This window comes from Chinchilla lanigera, unplaced genomic scaffold (assembly GCF_000276665.1).
Source record: "Chinchilla lanigera isolate Chin_1 unplaced genomic scaffold, ChiLan1.0 scaffold00179, whole genome shotgun sequence".
Lineage (NCBI taxonomy): Eukaryota > Metazoa > Chordata > Mammalia > Rodentia > Chinchillidae > Chinchilla > Chinchilla lanigera.
In genome coordinates, this window is record NW_004955580.1 from 429,223 (window position 1) to 449,169 (window position 19,947).

General features: G+C 56.8%; 1 protein-coding gene across 1 annotated transcript in view; it reads right to left on the reverse strand.

Moving 5' to 3' along the window:
• The window catches only part of Bcap31 (B-cell receptor-associated protein 31), a 29,946-nt gene continuing 9,999 nt past the window's right edge, over positions 1-19,947 (reverse strand). The window contains exons 4-8 of the mRNA XM_005414141.2: positions 17,490-17,637; positions 2,761-2,896; positions 1,822-1,945; positions 1,072-1,172; positions 1-388 (exon numbers count right to left, since the gene is read on the reverse strand). Of these exons, the coding sequence (XP_005414198.1) occupies positions 353-388; positions 1,072-1,172; positions 1,822-1,945; positions 2,761-2,896; positions 17,490-17,637 (545 nt within the window). The 3' untranslated portion in view covers positions 1-352. The remainder of the gene's footprint in view (positions 389-1,071; positions 1,173-1,821; positions 1,946-2,760; positions 2,897-17,489; positions 17,638-19,947) is intronic.

A 19,947-nucleotide genomic window follows, 5' to 3' on the forward strand; every position in this document is an offset into this window, starting at 1 on the left:
CAGAACATCGCAACAACTTTTATTGCCTGCAGGAGAAACCAGTGGGCCTGCCGCAGGGAGCTCGGGCAGGACCAGAGAACGCGTCAACACGGCAGAACTAAGGGGCTCGGATGCAGGCCAGGGACAAGTGCCCTCCACACTCCCCACGGGGCAGGCAGCCCACAGCCTGGCAGGCAAGTGAATGAGTGATAATCAGGTCCCCAGTGGTGTGCCGGCAGACTGCGACTGTGGAGGGGACAGGCTAGACGCTGTGGAGAGGAGTGGGACAAGGCTCAAAGGGAAAAGCTGGGCTCCTGGGAGCAACAAGCGCAGGCAGGGTGGAGGCTGACAGCCGGCAGGGGAAGCGGCAGCATCACTCCTTCTTGTCCGTGGGGCCGTCTACTGCGGCCTGTGAAGGGACAGAAAATCCAGCCGTGGGTGGGATGGCCCCTCCTCCCCCAGGCCTTCATCCCTGTATCATCACAGTCCCTGCAGCTGAGCACAGGTGCCAGATGGGCAGGCGAGGAGCTGCAACCCCAGCAGCGGTGAAGGCTGGCCCAGTAGGTGTGTCACTGTCTCATCCGACCTGACCCCAGGGGCAGCCTGGGAAGGGCTGTTCTGGCCAGGCAGGGTGGCGTCGGGGGGAGAAGCAGCAAGGGCCTCTGCTTTGGCTTTTCTATGGCAACCAGACACAACTGGGACTGCCAAGTCCTGCTCTGTACACCCGCCACAGGTCTCTCAAAAGCCAGGCCTACCCTACCCTGCCACCCCCACAGTGCCCAAACTGGGGTCACCAGCTATGGACACAAGCTACACGAGCTAATTTCCCCACCGTGTGCCTCTGGTCACCCCACAGCGTGAGCCAGGCTAAGGACTTGGGCCACATTCAGGGTGCCGGTCAGGTTGCGGACCATCACCTCCAGCCCCATGGGACCTCGAGATGGCCAGCAGAGGTCCCCAGGTGGCTGGAGGGCCCTGAGGCTGGCACAAGGGTGGGAAGGCCCAGAGCACAGAGGAGCTTCCTCAGCAATCCAGGCACGGTGCCACCGCCTCGGCAGGGCTCCACTGTGGGGCCCTGAGCCGGCCACTGACCTGCAGCCTGGCGTGCTCCTCCAGCAGGCGGTCGTACTCCTTGGTGAGGCCCTCGGACTGCTTCCGCATGGCCAACGCCTCATTCTCAGCTTTCTCGAGCTCTGGAAATAATGCAAGTAATGAAGGCAGGAAGATATGGGAGGACTGGGATGAGAGTGAGGAACCCTACTGGCTAAAGACGGGGGAAAGCGCCCCAAACCAGCGTCAAGTGGGATTGCCCTGCTACTCAACGGTGCACGCTGCCTTGGCAGCCCCTGCCCCAGAGATGATCGAACTGCTCAATGAAGCAAAACAACACAGGACCCCTCCGGTCCCCCTCGGGGAGCAAACACTAGTGGCTCTCAGCAGGAGTGACCTTAAGGGAGGCTCAGAGTGAGGGCCCCAGCGATCAGGACACCATGCGAGCAGCAGCAGCCAGAGTGTGCGGTGCCAAGCGAGGACAGTCTGTACTCGGACTGGGACGGGGAGGCCAGTGGAGAGCCGGTTTAGATTTTCCAAAATAAAACCACCTCAAATTCCTATCCACTCCCTTCTGGACACTCCCCTCGCTCTCAGCTCCAGGGCATCCGGGGCTCCCCGCCACAGCACGCAGGCGGCTGCCAGGGGTTCTCTGTGGCCTGCCTGGGCCTGCGCCCTGCCTGGCTGCGCTGTGGCCACGGCTGCGCTTCACAAGGGGCGAAGGCCGCTAAACTGTGTGCCTGGCTCTTGAGCCCGTGTGTGAGGCTCATCACGGGAACTCGAGGGGCTCACTTTGCTTGGAGATGGCCAGCTCGTCCTTCAGCTTCTTCACATCGGCTTTCAGGCTCCTGTTCTCTTCCTCCGCCTTCACCGCAGCATCCCCAGTCTCCAGCTTGCCTCGGTCACCAGCAGCTACCTAGGAAAAGTGCCGTGGGCCAGGTCACTCGGGAGGGAGGCAAGGCTCCAGCGCGGGCCTGCCTGAGCGGCAGTTCCTCAAGCTGCCCTGGGCACTCGCCGCTTCGGAAACATCAACACGGAACTGGGCCACTGCTCCCTCCCAGCAAAGGCCAGGCCGTGGCTGGCCGCCGAGGGCCAGGGAAGGGCCAGCAGGGCCACCTGCTGCAGCTCACAGGCCACACACCCTGCCTACCCTGGCTGTGGGCCCTGCCTCCTTCCTCACCAGCAAGACTCAGCAACTCCAAGGAGCTTACCACCTCATCTGCTAACTCGACATGGAGCTGCCTGCCACTCACCCCCAAGTGACCATTATCGCCCCCTCCTCCCCAGGCTCAGGTTGTCTGCTGCAGCCAGTGACCCCGAACCTGCCCTGTCCATCCAGCTGCGCCCCACCTGTGACTCCCAATCCGCCTGTCTCCTTCCAAGCTTGGCTCACACCCTGTTTCCTGGGACAAGCCTTCGAGGACTGGCCCACAACCCCGTCGCTACCTGCTCCCTAGCAGAAGAACATACCAGTCTCCAGCCTTCTACGACAGGTGCGGGAGAACAGGGGTCTCACCCAAAAGGCGGGGGCCCCAGGGGTGGGAATGGACAGCAGCAGCCATGCCCACTTCCCCTCACTGAGCTCCCACAGTCAACTTCCCCTTTGCGCCTGCACCGGACTCCAGCCCCCCAGCTTCCGGGGCAGCGGCAATCTCTCTTGGAGGCCCTGGGGAACGTAGCCTGGCGCTCCAGTCCAGGCATCGCACGGTGAGCTGGGCAGGCAGGGCTCACCTTCTTGAGCTGATCATTCTCTTCCATATACTTCTTGGCCGCCTCACTAGCACTCTCTGCCTGCTTCTTAAAGGCTTCATTCGAGGCCAGCAGTGTGGCCTGCTGGGAGATGAGAGTCACCAGGCGTCTAAGCAGGCTGCAATTGTTTATAGAAAGAAGAAGTAAGAAGCAAGGGCAACCTGGCTGGCAGGCTCATCTCAGCCGCTCCCGTCCCTGCCTGCCTGCCTGCAGCCTGGGCCCGGCAGCACCAGGGAAAGGTGGGGCCCCCACATGGCCACCCAGAGGAGGTATGTTCGGGGCTTAGGAGCACGAGCCCGGGGACTCCACGAGGTCCCAGAACGTCAGCACTCTCCTGCTTGGGGCCTGGACGTGGCAGGCAAGCCTCGGCACTGCTCCCCACCGTGCGAGGCCAGGCATGCCTCGGTAGAACAGTGGCTGACAGGTGTGGGAGCTCCCGACATGCCAGCCGAATCCTCTTATCTCCCTCAGGGGCGGCTATCACCGCCTGCATTTTAACGAGGAGGAAACTGGTGCTCAGCAGGGTACAGCAATGTGGCTGAGCTCCAGAGCAGGAAACAGACACGGCTGCAATCGCAACTTGGGCGCCTGTGCCTCCACAGCCCCGCAGTTGGAACCGCCGCTTGCTCAGCTCCCGGTCACGCTCGCTGTGCCGTGTCACACAACAGTGCTCAACTGGAGACCCTCACGGGCCAGAGGGGACACACAGGAAGAACCGGGGCACAGGCACCCACTGCCTGTCTCAAGTAGCGAAGGGGCACTTAGGCAGCAGCTGGGGGCAGACGTCATCCCTGAGCAGTGACAACAGCCCGGGCCCAAGGATTGCTTAGGTAGGCACGGTGGCCGTGAAGGGGCCCAGTGTAGGCATGGCACACAGTCAGGTCAGGAAAAAGGAAAAAATCTGCTTGCTCCGTGGCTCCTCAAGGAAAATGCTTGCTCAGAACACACAAAGCAGCCTCTTGGCCCTGCCAATCCCTAGCAAGCTCTCCCCATCCCACCTGCGAGCTGGGTGGGCACACAGCATGGAAAGCAGAGCGGGCACAGTCGCCACCCAGCCTGAGCCAGGCTCTTGGGGCCCAGCAGAGCCCCTTTTGGGCTGCACACCCAGGGTGGAGAGGCCCCAGAGTTCCTGGTCTGGGGAGAAGTTCCCAGGGGCCCCTGGTGGCACGGGGAGAGCCGGGCTGTGGATTCCTGGCAGGAGAGGAGAGTTTCCAATGACATGTGCTCTCTAAAATTAGCGGCCCAGACCGCGTGGCCGAGGGCTCAGGTTTCCCTGCCTCAGCCCTGCTGCCCACTGGCCTGCCCCCCACCGGGCCGAGCCCTGAAGGTGGAAGAGCCACCGAACACTGCGGGAGCCAGTGAGAAGCCACCCACCTGACTCACAGGGGCATGGCCAGAAGGCGAGGCAAGTGGGACAGGCCCTGGGCATTCTGCAGCAAAGGGAGAAGCCCCTCCTTCCGCTTGGAAGTGGGGGAGGTGTATGTGCCACCTGGCTGTGGGGCCAGCACAAGGACCCGGTAGAGTAGAGCAGGGGGAACCAGGCAGGCGGGACCAGGCGGGCTGGACCAGAGCGCCCTCCCTGCCTGCGCCCTGCAGGCTGAGCGGGTGGCTACTGGGGAGTGCCCAGGGCTGTTGCCTGGCTACCCAGGCAGGCCGCCGCTGGCTGGGAGGACAGCTACTGCCAAGGGGAAGGCGGTGCTGGGGCAACGGCAACACAGCAGAGTGGGTCCACTCTCTTTGGTGCCACTGCAGGGCGCCCAGAGAGCGCAACCCAAGCCCTGTGCAGTGCCCGCTTGCAACCCCGGCCCCACTAAGCCCCGCCCCCACCCCAGCCTTCGGCTCACAGGCCCAGGTTCCCCTCCTCTGGCCAACTGTTGCAGACATTCCATACCTGCTGGGCACCCCAGCTGGCCTCTGGGGAAGAACCCCCACTGCCTGGCTCAGGGCTTCCAACCTGCCTGAAGTTGGTTCTGGACCACTGCCTCGCTGGGCCATCCCCCACGCCCACAGCTCCGCAGGATCTGCTCTGAACCTTCTGCTTTCTTCTGACCCCTTTCACCCCAATGGAGTTCAGCTGCCGCCCACACTCACGCATAACAGCCGGTCACTGGCTCCTGGATGGCCCTACACTCCAAACTCAGTTTGTCCCAAACGGGCCTTCCCTTCCCATCTACGCCAACCACCCGGTGCATGCGGGCTATGGTGGTGGCACACGAGCTGTCCCGGGCTCTGTCCTCTCCTCAGCTCAAGCCACAGCATGGGGTATTGCATGTCAACTCTGGGCAAGCCACCTGCAGGAACCTGCTCTCTATCGGTGACCTAGGGCAGTCCTGTCCACCACAGGCAAGGCACGCCCGACTGCCAGGCCCGCAGTGGTGCCATCACTGGGTAACACCAAGCCCTGGCTGTTCCCAGAATACACTCCCCAGCTCAATTACCTCCCTCAAGAAAGCCTTTCCCGATGTGCCACCCATGCCCGTTGGGAGACACCTTCTGGGCACCCTCACAGAGGGCCTGGCGCACACCACAGGGCTATGCAGGTTCTATATCCTGCCCCGTGTGTCGGCCCTACCAAGCCATGGTGCCACTAGGTCAGCCTGTGCCTTTCACTGCTCCACCCCCATGCCTGGCACCCAGAAAAGGGGCCTCAGGTACCCTCGTCCCACGCCAAGGACAGGAAGCACTTTCTAACAGGTGAGGGAACGTGTCGGGGGCTGCTCGCAGGGCGCAAACCTGCCCCTTCTCCTCCCTACCCTGTCCCCCTGGGGCCTGGCCCCAAGGGAGACAAGCCCTGCCAGCCTACCTAGCAAGAGGAGACATAGGCCAGCCCAGGGAAGACGTAGCTTCCACCCCGTGGTGGTGAGCAAGTCAGGCTGCTGCCGTAGCAGCAGCTGAGAGGCACGTGGGAAGGGCGACTCAGCAGCACGAGCTGTGGGCCAACTCCCACTCCAGCCTGTCTCCAGTTTGCTTCCTCCGGCTCCGTCCCTCCCAGCAGGGTCCCTGGCATTCACCACAGGGGACGCGTCCGAACCGCCCCTAGCCCCACACGCGCACAGCTCTCCGTGGGGTCTGCCAAGTCCTCTAGGCCTGGGCATGGTGCACAGTGGGCAGGGGCAGGCTTCGCAGGCCAGCCTGCAGACATGACCACTGTGACCTCCATCTCTGGCCACGTAGCTTTCTGGCATTCGTTATGCCTCCTAGGGACTGTCACCCACGTAACCGTTCTGAAGTGTGCGCCAACACAACTTTCTAATGGTACGTGGCGGCCACCGATGGCATGGCCTGGGGTCCTGCTTAACTTCGTCCAGTGACACAGGAAAAGGCCCGTGGAGGAACATAATCAAAGCCAGATGTGTCCCTGGCAGACAAACATCAGCTCCAAATACCTGAACCCGACTTGGCTTTCTGGGTTAAATGTTCTTGGATGCCGAGCAGGGCTATCGTCCTTTTAGGAAAGGTTGAGTAAACAAGAGAAGGTAGGAGAAACAGAATCTCTTTCTGGGCTCTAGAGAAGCAGGGCCAAGCATAGCAAGTGGGAGAGACCGCCCATGGGCTCGTCACCAACCCTGTCTCCCCGCTGCGCAGGCTTAACTAGAAGTGGGGAAGGAGCAGTATGTCCCTGCGAACTCCTGTGGCTGGCCCTTGAGTGTGGCCACCGCAGGTTAGCAGACACTCCTACAGGCACAGGCTATGATACAAGCTCTTGGCCTCCCTGTTGTGCAAGGGAACCCTGGTGCCACAGCGCCACCTGCTGATTCCATGCTGCCACACCCCAGGAGACGCTGGTGCAGCTAGCCAGGGAACAAACACCCTGTGAACATGCCTCAGAGGTTTTTCTTTTTTTGTTTTTTTTTTTTTGTTTTTTTTGGTTTTTCTCCGGTACCGGGAACCGAACTCACGACCTTGCGCTTGCCAGGCAGGCGCTTTTGCCGCTGAGCTAAATCCCCAGCCCCTCTCAGAGGTTGAAGAAAGAATCAGGAAGCTGCCCTAGCAAGGACCCAAAAGCCAGGGGATGCCCAGGAAAGCCCTGGGGCAAAGTAGAGTAGTAACACAAGGCCTGTGCAGCCTGCAGGGATGAGGAAAAGAAGTCTAGAATAAAAGCCCCAAGCAGCTCGCCTGGCAGGCCTACCCAAGCTCCTCTCCGCCAAACTGTGGAGCGCTCTTCCCTCCTGCAGGTACACAGAAGCAGAAGCTGCAGTGGTGTCCCCAGGTGGCTTCCCAGCCTCTCGGGGGTCTGGTGTGCTTGTTGAAAGCAGTAGAGTCTCGGGGTAACGTGGGGGTCGGGAGCAACCAAGGGGGGTCAGACAACTTATGGGAGTTGCAACCTCAAACTGAAACAGATGGTGGCCCATCTTGTTCCCGGCAGCCGCCAGAGTGAGGAGGCGGTCACCCTCCGTGCACGTCTCTCCCACGGCCCACGCTGGGCCCCCGCCTCATCATGGGGCAGGTGCCAAGGGTGAGCCTCAGCACAGCGACAGAGTAGCAACATTTTTACTAAGTACATATGACGTCCAGCAGCACCTCCAGCTTCTGCCCGCTAGGTGCCAAGAGTCCCTCCCATGGTGACAAGCCAAATCATCCCCAGTGGTGACAAATGTCCCTTGGATGGTGGGCTTGGTAGTACCTGAAAACTACTGATCCAGACCTGTGCTGGCCACTATACTCGCTATCTAAATGCAAACTGCAACTAAGTAGAGCGCTCAGGGTCTTGGTGACAGAGGCCACACTGCAGATGTTCACAGAGCCACGCGAGGAGACTGTGTTGCTCTATCTATGCTGATTCAGATCTGTCCCGCAGGACAGCACGCACGAAGCTTTTCCTCAAATAAAGGGACCCCCACCAGTTGTTTCCCAGAGGCACCAGAGCAGGCCGACCCAGTGGCCAGCCCGTGGAAGGGCCCAGACCTGTGTGTTCACACACTGTCATCCCATAAGCCTTGCTACACTGGCTTGCAATCACGAGTCCCCAGCATGGCAGTCGGACGAGTCACCGTCAGTCTGAGACCACCTGGTCTCAGGTGCCAGGCCCTTGGCACTAACTGCCCTACCCAAAAGGGAAGAGCTTGGTTCCCCACACTGGGCCAAGCTCGTCCTCCCAGACGAGCATGCCAGCTGCCAGAGGGTGCCTGGGCCTTCAGGGACAGTACTGCAGGCCAGCAAGCAGCACAGGAGGGGTTCAGAGTAGCCCCCACAGGAAGCCCAAAGCAGCACAAGGAAGACTGCCGGCTGCACCGGCAGGCACAGCACACCCTAAGCAGAGGCCTCAGCAAGGCTCTGAGACCTGAGCACCTGACTCCTGCGAAGGGGAGGCCAGGCAAAGAACCACTGTCACATCATTAAGACTGTGTCAAGCCTTGGGTGCTAGGACGCCAGTGGAAAGAAGGCAGTGTGTCAGGAAGGGCTGAGAGGGGCAGCCTCTTGCAGGGTCTGCAAAGGTGGTGGCGGCCCTGTGCCGGCAGCAGTCTCACGGGTGCCGAGAAGAGAGCCACAGGCTGTGTCCTGAGCCCCAACTTGCAGGGGCCCGTAAGGACACTGAAGTGTACACACCCGGAGATGGTGAGACCACATTAAAGACCACACAGAGGGGCTGGGGATTTAGCTCAGAGGCAAAGCACTTGCCTGGCAAGCGCAAGGTCGTGAGTTCGGTTCCTGGTACCAGAGAAAAACCAAAAAAAAATAAAAAAATAAAAAAAAATAAAGACCACACAGGAGCAGGGGGTCATGTAGCACAAGAAGGGGCTGAGGAGCCCAAGCACTGCACCAAGGTGCCTCAGGTCTCCCGCAAACCAAAGGTGGAAGCAAGCACCTTGGCTCTGAATCCCAGGCTCCTGCCACCGCCCACGGCCCCGCCGCTCCCAGCGGCCATGTACACCTGGACGCCAGCCTCCTGGTACAGGGCTGCCCACAGGCTTTCTCCTGACCCTGCTTCTCTCTCGAGCACAGGTCTGGGGCTCCTCCTTCCCTCCACCTTGCTCCCCTTGAGCCTGCTTCTGGTCCCTGGCCACAGCTCCTGGCCGACCTACCTGTGCCCTCCCTCAGGCAGCTCTAGACATAGCCACCGGGCCTCCCATCTGCCAGCACCCTCACCTTCCAGACCTGGCCCCGCCACTGCCCAGCTTCAGACCCCCGCACCCCTCCCAATCACCTCCACCATGACCTCCCTGCCGCCAGGTTCCCTGTGCCAGGCATCCTGCATCCCCAAGACACGGAGCAGCTTGCAGCGCTCCTGGAACGCTCAGCCAACTATCCACCTCCTGTGTAGGACCCTCTGACACAGAAGGGAGAGACGCCCACAAGGTGGCACAGATGCACGGACAGCCGCGGCACAGGGCCACTCTGACAGAGGGCTTGGCACACTGCTCACAGCAGAAGCAGGGAGCAGGCGGGCTGGAGGCCCAGCAATAGGAAGCTGGCGGCCACACCGGAACGCTGGACACAGGCTGGCTGTCCTGGAAAACCCTCAGGATGAACTAACTGCAAAATGCAAACGACCACATGTAGCAACAAGGGCTCCACCCTGTGGTGCTAAAGTAGCACAGAGATTCTGCAAGGGGGAAAGCTCACACACTGGGGCCAAAGCACGTTAAGTCTAAAATCTTAGCACAGCTGAAACTGCCTCTGGGAACTCAAGAGGCCTCCTCAAATCGCTGTTGGCAAATTTAATTCATGCCTGCTACCCAGCGTGCTTAACACTTGGTAGCTTCCATTAGAACGAGTGCACAAGGGCCCAGGAAGGTCTATGTCAAGAGTGGTTAGAGTAACACTTTAGGACTTTTTTTTCTATTTTTGCTTACTGAAATATCACATGAAGCCTGGTGTGGTGGTGCATGCCGTGACTCTGGCACTCGGGAAGCTGAGGCTAAAGGATCACCGAGTTCAAGGCCAGTCTGGGTTACAATGTGAATTCGAGGCCAGCCTAGACCACATAGTGAGACCCTGTCTCAAAATCAATCATCCAAACAAACGTGAAGTCAGGCGCGGTAGCACACACCTACAATCCCAGCACTCTGGAAGGCTGGTCAGGAGCATCACAGGTTTGAGCCTTGCTCATCTGGGCAACTTAGCAACTCAGGGAGACCCTGTCTCAAAATAAATAAAAAGCGCTGAGGATGTAAGTCAGCGAGTGCAAAGGCCTTGGGTTCACTCTTGAGGGAGGGGGCACGCATGGGATCTGGAGGTGTGGCTCCGTGGCAGGAGCACTTGCCTAGCGTGCCTAGGCCCTGGTTTTAATCCCTAGCAACGGCCCCTCAGAGCCTGGTGCTCCTGCAGTGAACACGCACCGCCCGATGACTTCCTGCTCTTCACACACACACAGGAGGAACCGGGAGACTGGAGCTGTCACCCTCTCAACGTCGAGGCCAACAGGTAGGACACGGAAAGCCTGCAGCCACTCCCTACCCGCAGCCTGGCGGTGACTCGTCAGGACAAAGAGCAGCCCACCAGGTGCTCTGAAGTCGGGCCAGCTGGAAATGCTCGTCTGGTAATAGCCTTCTGCCAAAGCACAGAAGTGAAGCTAAGACAGGAGGCTAGCCTAGGGTACATAGGAGACTTTCTCTCCAAAACAAAACAACAAAGAAAGTGCCACGTGAATTAGGACAGGGAAACAGCCATGGGCCCAGCCTCACTGACTCTGTCCTGCTATGTTTCCAAAGGCCCACCCAGCAGAAGGCAATTAAAGTTCTCCCGGTGAAACCATGCGTGCTGAGGGCCACTCGCGTCCTGCTCCTCACTCCATCCCTTGCTGCAAAAACTCAGCCATGTCTCGAGCCCAGACGACCCAGGACAGCCCTAACACAAGCACCCTTCCCCACAGAGCGCGACCCTGCCCTGACCACCCACACAGGCCTGCACAGGGCTAATGGAGGCTGGTTTGCAGTCACTGATTTTCTGGAGCCAAGTTCTCACAGAATGGCCCAAGCTGGCCTCAAATGTGCAATCCTCTCGCCTCAGCCTCCCAAGCAGCTGAGATTACAAGTGTGCGCCGCTGACCTCAGCTGCAGGGAGGTTGTTTTGAAAATGCGCAGCAGGGTCTGAAAGGGCACATGCAGCAGGACACGGACAACAGGAACAAAGCAGAGCCATAAGTAGGATTAGCCTATTTCTCTCTACACCGCACTCCACACTCCGTGTTCGTGGCTGAGAGCGGCCGCTCCTGAGGGAAGGATGGCAGGGCGCACTCCACAGGCATGCTCACGGGGCTTCTTAGCATGGTGATCCAGCACAAGAGGAGAGGCGGGCCATGTAACCGAATGAGTACAGGCCTGGATGAACTGCACCCAGGTTGCAGAGCCCACGACACAATCCAGGAACATGCTGGGTGGTGCCCAGTGGGTCTTGGACACGGGATGGTCCAGGTCAGCACCGGGAAAGCTTGGTGGTGGTGCACAGGGTCACCAGGGGGCTTGTCCTGACACAGGTGCTCACCAGCAAGCCCCAGAGGCTGAGCTCCAGGCAAATCCGGTCCTGCCGAGGCTCCTGGCCCCATGCCACCCTTAGAGCAGCGAGGTGCCAGGGCCCCGGTGCTGGCAGCTGTCTCCAACCATCAGAAAGGAAACGGGGAACACACGTGCAGCGAGGGCAGCCTGGAGACCAGCAGGGGGATGCTGGACCTTTCCATAGTAAATATTCTGGGAAGGCACAACAACAGACGCCTGCAGTCCCAGCTACGTGGGAGGCTGAGGTGGAAGGCTAACTGGAGCCTGGCTTCAAGAGCAGCCTAGGCAACACAGCAAGATCCAATGTCAAAAAAAAGTGCAATTCCATCTAGCTCACCCAACTGACAAAGGAACTGGCTGAACTGATGACGGCCCCTCACAGCCCTTGAGAAAGAGGCGGGCCAGGCGTGGTGGCACACAAGGCCCTGGGTTCCATCCCCAGCATTATCACAAAAAAGAGGAAGGCCTGTGTGAGTCATTTGAGAAACAATCACTAAAATACATGGTTGGGTAAAAGGTTAATCAAAGCAAGGTAAAAGCAACAAACACAGCACTTTTAAGAATGTATTATTATACAATGGTCAAAATGCAGCCGGGCATGGTACACACGCCTATAGCCTGTAATCCCAGCACTCGGGAGGCTGAGGCAGGAGGACTGCCCCAAGTTCAAGGCCAGCCTGAACTATATAGTTAGTTCAGGGGCAGCCTGAACTATATAGCACGACCCTAGCTCAAAAAACAACAAACAAACAAACAAACAAAAAAAAGATTTAAGTTTGGAAACAAGCCAGGCGTAGTGGCACACACCAGGCTGTCATCCCAGCACTCAGGTGGCTGAGGCAGGAGAATCGCAGAGAGTACAAGGTCAGCCTGTACTACATAGTGAGTTCAAGGTCAGCCTAAGTTACACAGCAAGACCCCGTCTGAAAAAAAAGTTTGGTAACATCTGTATGATCATCTGTAGCCACCTGCAGGGACAGGACTACAGGTGATCTCACTTCACATTGCTATTATCTGAAGTGTTTTAGGGGGAGGCTTTGTTTATTTAGACCTGTTTATGTCAACGAATTTCTGTAACCAGCAGAGAATGGCTTTGTTATGTGTTTCCTGCCAGCCACATGTGGGCCGCCTACGTAGGAGGTGTGGACAGGAACATTTCTGAGGCTAAGATCACATAAAAACACAAGTTCCAGCCAGACATGGTGACACATACCTGCGGTCCTAGCTGCCTGGGATGCTAACACGGGAGGATCACTTGAGCCCAGTTCAAGCCTGGCCTGGGCAATGAAATTCTGTGCTGTCATCATAGCATGTGAGCCTCCGACTAAGGTAGAATATGTATTTCTGGCAAATCTTCAGAAAAGACTAATAGATCATTTGTGGACAACTGGGGAAGTTCCACCAACTGCTGCAATCACTGTGTCCTCTTCTCAGTAGCTGTCTCACAGGACCCAGCTCGTGCCCGGATGGCGCCACAGGAGGGAGCTGCAGGCACAGCACGCAGCTGACCTGTAGCTCACCAAGGGCCTGCAGCCGCAGCGAGCAGGGAGGCAAGATGCGTGTGGCTTTAGAGGTAAGCCAGCTGCTGTCTTGCCCGACGCATTCAATCTCTGGTCAGGCTACAGCCTTATGCCCTTGTCAAAGGGACAGAAAGGCGTCAGGACTCTGAGCGGCGTGCCAACAGTGCACCCAAAGCCCAACATTCTTGAGGCTGAGGCAGGAGGATTATCTGTGAGCTCCAGGCCAGCCTGGGCCACACAGCAAGACCCTGTCTCAAAAGGCCCACACGCCCTGCCCCAAATAACTGCATCCAAACCCAACTCGGCCGTCCCTCCTCTGCGTCAGCCCTGAACTACACAGCAAGACCCTATCTCAAAACTTTGCGGAACACTGTGGGCATGAAGGAGGGCTGACTTCACTCCAAGCCACGCATGTAAGTGAGAGAGGAAGCTACAAGTGCTCCTGCACCCTCGTGATATGCATCTGTCAGAAAATTCAGAGAGAGGGTGTGGGGAGCAGCTCAGCGGCAGAGGGAAGAGAAACGGAAAGACCCTCATGCAGCTACACACAAGATGGTACATTTTACACTCAGCCACGAGCCACCAAGAACGGACCATACAGCGACAGAGGTCCCTGAAAGGTTCCTGTCGCCTGTGGTGAACACACAGCTGGAGGACGCAAAAGGAAAGGTGAGTGCAGAGGAAGAAGCACCCCAGGAAGAGCCCCTTCAGAAGCCTGTCAACAGGGAACTCTGAAGGGTCAGTCTGCCTCCTGCACCCTGTTTCCACTTCACCTAGCATGTTTCTGGCTACCAAGCCCAGAGGCCCTGAGCACTTTTCTAAGTCCTCAGATGAGACATTCCCCATTTATAGTCAGGAATAAAAGCCAACTGGATGTTTAAAGCAAAAAGAAAATGTCTGAAAACACAGGGCCAGGAATGTAGCTCAGCAACAGAGCACTAGCCTGAACCATGTAGCAAAACAGCGAGATACTGTCTCAAAAAAAAAGAAGAGAAGGGAAAAAAAAAAGAGCCAACAAGTTAAAACTGAAACAGAGCACAGTGGCACATATCTGTAATCCCAGCTATTTGGAAGGCCAAGGCAGGAAGACTTACCAGTCCAAGGCGCAGCCTAGGCATGCTGGCCCTGTCTCAAAATAAAAGGTAAGAAAATAAAGGGCTAGGAGTATAGCTCGGTGGAAGAACACTTGTCTAGCATGCATGAGACACTGGGTTCAACCCCTAATACCACACATTTTAAAAAAGTAAGAAAACTGAGAAGTTTCCAAAGTAAAAGATTAAGGTTAAAAAAAAAAAAAGATTTGGGTAAGCTCAGGCTAATTCCTTATTGGAGGGAAACACTTTTAGTCAGTTCTATGTGACCTATAAAGTCTGGGTCAAACACCTGGGCCTTCATGTTCACTCATCCAAGGCAACCGCTGGTCCTGCGAGCTCCATTGAAGCTCTGCATCCCACACAGGTGTCCCAGCTTTGATCTTTTGGTACCTTTTCTAATCAACATGATGCTAGGTTTGGAACCCAGTGATGGAGACCACTACAAAGCAGCTCTGAGGATTTAGTATTTGCCAATTGGTTTTTCATGTTTACTTTTGAGTTTGTCCAAGGCCTAGGCCCCTTGTCTAGAGATGGGCAATGGACTCATAGTAAGTGAACCTCTATGAGTAACTGGTTCCAACTGACTGAGGCCCATAGTAGCCAGTGAAGCAAAGGACAAGACAAGGCCACAGCTAAGGACACCTGGCTCCAACCTCGAGTAACTACACAAAGACTGCAGCTGCAGGCATCTCACTCCTGGGTGAAGCCCTTGAGCGGACTTCCAAGGTCCTTGGATGGCTCTGCCATTCAAGGCAGGGTCCCACCTTTTTTTTTTTTTTTTTGTCTTTTTGAGAGAGGGTCTCAGCTGTCCAGTTCAGGCTGTCCTTGAGCTCTCTTTGTAGCCCAGGCTGTCCTCCAACTCACAATGATCCTCCTACTTCAACCTCCCAGGTGCTGGGATTATAGGCCAGGTATGTGTGTCACCACGCCCGGCCCACCTTTCTTCAGGATCCCCCCCTCACTTATTTTGATAACTAAACAAATACAGGCTGCCCAGAGATCTTTGTCTTAAACCCCAGAGAATCTTGAATTTCTTGAGTAGGTTTTTGATCCTCCTGGAACACTAAAATCATTTCATTTGTCTCTTTTATTTAACCTTTGCTGTCCATTTATTTGGGAGATAGCAACTAAGGGATAATATTAACCTGATAACCCAGGGCCAATGGGTGGCAGGCAAGTGCTCTACCCTGAGCCGCAGCCCCGGAGCCTTTTCTGCTGAGACAGCAAACACCTCCCCTGTGCCAGGTCCATGCCGGTATGCTCACGACGCTGCCATGCAACACTGCCTAACAGCTGGCTTCTCAGAATGTGACCCTGGCCACCAGCCACACGGAAGTATGTCTAAACGCCAAAGAAAGCTGAGTGCAGAATGACCCTGAGGCCCATAGTCTGTACAACAGCACGGTCAGCCCTGCAGTGGCCTGGAGGCGTCTTGTGGAGCGGAGGAAAGGGTCAGGAGTCACAGCCTAAAAGCCGTCTGTAGCTTGGCAGCCCCAGCTTTCCCTCTGGGTACCTGCGCTCCACCTCACCCAGCACCCCGAGCCCTGTCTGTCCTTCAGCCCTTGCTCGCCACCAACTCACTGAGCAGCAACCAGCAGCAAGCCCTCTTCCACGCTGCCCTCCGCAGACCTGCACGTACCTTCATGAAGGTCTCCCCGCGAGCAAGTCCACTCACGGTGCTACTCCTCAAGCTCATCCCAGGGGCTTTGCTTTCAGCTAACACAACTCACTATTCCGCCCAAGGTCTGCACATGCGCCCTCTGCTCACAGTCCTCCCAGAGGTGACATGCAGGCGATGTGTGGATGCACCCGACGCACTGGTGGCTGAGCACACCACTCAGAACCATGCTCAGCTCCAGGCACAGTCTGAGGCCCCAAGCGTCAGCTCTGCAGAGGTGGGCAAGCCCAGTGGGGGCTCTGCTCCAGGAATGGAGGCACCACTGGGACCCACCTTCTCAGAAAGCACCCTCGCCCCTTCTGCCCCTGGGACGTCTTCTACCCACCTCCCATGACTCCCCAAGGATGGTCAGTGAGCCCCTGTGCAGCTCATCTGCAGACTACATGGGAAACATTTCGTCAGCTCAAAGCCAGGTACTCTGGTAGGCTCTTGTCTATAGGGACTTCAATCCTCTTGCCCTCACGCCCCCTCCTGCCCACCCCCTCTTTGCCACAGCCACAAAAAGGCACCCCACGTCCCCGTGCAGAGCTCGAGGCAGGCTTTCACATATCCCAGAACTCCTTTTGCAGTGCCGGATAGAAGCGAGGGGAGTGCTCACCACTGAGCTGCACCGAGCTCTGCCAGTACTACTGCTACAGCTCTGGGGCTCGGCTGGCAGGTACCCCCCCGTTTTCTCCCCTTGCTTGGCTCCCTTCAGTCACACTCAGAACCCCGATGCTGCGTGCCAGCCCTCTGGGTATGCTTCCCTTTCAGCCACAGACAAGATCGTACTCTTTTGGAGCACACTAAAAGTAAACACTTCAACTATTTTATGTGCCTCACTCCTCCCAGCCTTCAGTGTCTCCCAAGTCTGTGGACACCGAGCTCCCAGATGACAGCTGGGACCAAATACATTCCCTTTAAAAGCCGTCAAGACTGAGGGTGCAGCCTCGGTGGCAGTGCGTGCTCAGCATGTGCAAGGTCCGCCTAGGTTCCAGCCCCAGGGACAACACAGAGATGGCAACGACTCAGAGATCTAAGTGGCAGATGCAGATGCCTACCTTTTCCAGCTCCACACCCCACACTCTCCAGCCCGGGCTGGGACAGCCTGAGAAGAGGAACTAGCCAGGTGGCCATCCTACTGCCCAGCAAAGCAACAAGCACCAGCGACAGAAGCACAGAAAGTCCTGAGCCTCAGACACTAAACCAGTGGGGCAGTGACCACCACGAGCCCAGCCTGGTACTCTACAGTCTGAACATTCCCTGGACTCACGTGCTGAAACCGATGCCTCCCGCTGCGGTGGCACTAAGGCGTGGTGCCTACTGGGAAGTGGCTCAGCCCTGAGCCCTGGCCCTTCCCGCCCTCGGGCCACAGGAAGACAGTGCTCCTCCTCCAGAGAACACGGAGAGCAGCCCTCGCACACCACACCCGCTGCGGCCTCCCACGGTGAGAACTGAACTTTTGCTGCTCAGAACTCACCCAGCCTGTGGACTGTCTTACAGCAGCAGACACGCCCCAGGATGCTGGCTTCTCAGCCCTGGGTTGCAAGGCAGAGCACCTTTCTAAACCTTCCCGGCCTGCATCTGCACTTCTCTCCAAGCACTAGTCAGAACCCTGGGATCTCACAGCCACTCCCAGCCCTCGTCTCAGCTCCCAAGGCTTCCGAACATCCAAACCCTTGCCATACTTGGCACAGGAGCTGCTCCTAACGCAGCTTTGCACCCGGGGCAGGGTGGCCTCAGCCCTGCACAGCACAACGCTTCTTCCGGCTTCTCGGGCCAGCACCCCAACCCCTAGAGCCCACACTGTCAGTCCTCTATGCCTGGGTCCCAAAGGTCCTTCCTTCTACCACTCACCTTGTCTATGCGGGAACAGCACATGATAAGGTGAGCCGGGGTCTCCTGGCTCCACACTTGCTACCCCTGGGAGTCCCAAAACACAAATGAGACGGTGCCAAAGCCCAAACAGCTGTGGCCCAGCCAGCCCAGGGCACCCCTCACTCACAAGGACAGCAACAAGGAGAAGCCGGCGATGTAGAGGTTCCTCTGGGCGCGGAAAAGCTTCATGTGGAAGTGCTCCATGGCACCGGGGTTGTTCTGCAGGTTCACCTTCTCCGTCACATCGTCGTACTTGCGGGTCTCACGGTACGCATCTGGGGCAGGGCAGGGCAGAGCAGAGGCAGTGGGAATGGGTGGCCTGCCCTCCCCTGTCCACTCACACCCTGTTATCTATACTTACGCCTTCCCCCTTGCTCCCCCTCTGCCTCATGCTTGGCGATGCCCACCCCTACATGGCTACAAGCTTGCTCTAGACTCCAAGACGCTCCAGCCATAAGGACAGCACCCTTCCCATGGTGCCCCCAAGCCAGGCCACCAGCCACCCCACTGGTAAGCCAAGGGTCCTGTTTGTGGAAATGCCTGCTTGGGAGCCCCGAGGGGCTTTTAGAGCAAGGGCTTCTATTCCTACAGTTTATGTCGGGCTTTGTTGTTTAGGTTTCTATTCAAATTAGAAAAAGAATTCAGAGTGTCGGCCCAGGGTGGGCTGAACTGAGGACATCTTCGGGAAGCCCGGTAAGTCTGGGCTCTGCCTCCCTGACCAGCGTGCAAGGCAGGCAAAGCCTCAGGCACCCTCTGGGGCCTCGGTGGCTAACCGCCACACCCACAGTGTGTCGGCAGGGGCTGGGCTGAACCTGGGACATCCTTGGGAAGCCCGGTCGGCTCTGCCTCCCTGACCAGCGTGCAAGGCAGGTGAAACCTCGGGCACCCCCCTGGGGCCTCAGTGGCTACCCATGATACCCATAGTGTGTGGGCCCGGGCTGGGCTGAACCCCAGACATCTTTAGGAAGCCCGGTGAGTCTGGGCTCTGCCTCCCTGACCAGCGTGCAAGGCAGGCAAAACCTCAGGCACCCTCTGGGGCCTAGGAGGTTCCCCACCACACCCATAGCATGTCTTCCGGGGCTGGGCTGAAATGACACCTTTAGGAACCCCGTGAGCTACTGTGGGGCCTCCCCCACTATGGTGTGAGGTACATGGATCCCTGGACAACTTCTGGGGCCTTGGTGGTCACTGCCAGAACAACTCACACCTCCCTGGTAGCTCAGCTGAAACCTGAACATAGTCAGCGGCCTCGGGAGCTCACCCTCACCCCTCCTCTTCCAGTGTGGGACGCAGGTTCTGGCCTGGGCAATATCTGAAGCCTCGGTGAACTCAGCCTGTATCCCCCTCTACTCTTGTGGAAGCTGGGCTGAACCCCAGACAGTCTCAGGAACACCAGTGAGCCTCCCCGGCCCCTCCCACACACTCCTGTGAGCCAACTGAATGCAAGAAAGGTCGGGAGCATCTGGGACTCCACCTTGCCACCACTCACCAGCACAGGAGCTACACTGAGCACTGGGGATCTTCAGACTATCGCCCTGCCACTCACACACATTAGGACAGTGAGACTGCAGTACAGGGAGTCTCTGGTTCTTCAAAACTGACAAAACGAAGGAGCAAAATGCAATCCCAGACCTCCACACCACCCAAAACAAGTCAAGGAGGCATCAACACAGAAGAGCCTGGAAGTCATACACCTGAAGTTTCTGAAATGATAGCAACTGTAGTAAAGAAACAACTCCCTCAGGCCATAGAAGACATCAGATCAGAAATAATGTCTCAGGTGAGAAAAGAAATGACAACAATAATGAAAGAAATGTGCAATATATCCAAAGATGACATAGACAAGAAAATAGAAGAGCAGAGACAACTCAATGAAACCTTCAGGGAACAATATAGAAGAGAACAAGAAGGTATGAAACAGATGCAAACAGATATCCAGGAACTTAAAAACTCCACTGAAAGCTTTGCAAAACCACCTGAATAAAGCTGAACATAGACTTTCAGACCTTGAAGACGGCATTGCCACTAATGAACATGAAAGGAGGGATCTCTTAAAAACAACAAGGAGTGGGGCTGGGGATTTAGCTCAGTGGCATAGCATCTGCCTGGCAAGCGCAAGGTCATGAGTTTGACTGCCGGTACTGGAAAACAAACAAACAAACAAAAAAAAACAACAACAAGGAGCCAGGAAATAACAATTCAACAACCGCAAGATGAAGCAAAGAGGAACAATGTCAGATTAATAGGTATTAATGAAAGAGCAGGTGCCAACACAAACGACATAAAAAGACTATTTGCAGAAACAATAGCAGAAAATTTCCCAGGCATGGTAAAAGAATCAGACATCGAGATAAGTGAAGCATATAGAACTGTAGTTAATCATAATCAGAATAAATCTACCCCCAGACATATAGAGATCAAGATCCCAGAAACTCAACAAAAGTTCAGAATATTAAAAGCTGTTAGAGAAAAGAAACAGATCACCTATAAAGGAAAGCCCATCAAAATCACGGCAGACTTCTCAACACAAACCATCAAGGCAAGAAGAGCCTGGAGTGAAGTATTTCAGGTACTGAAAGAAAACA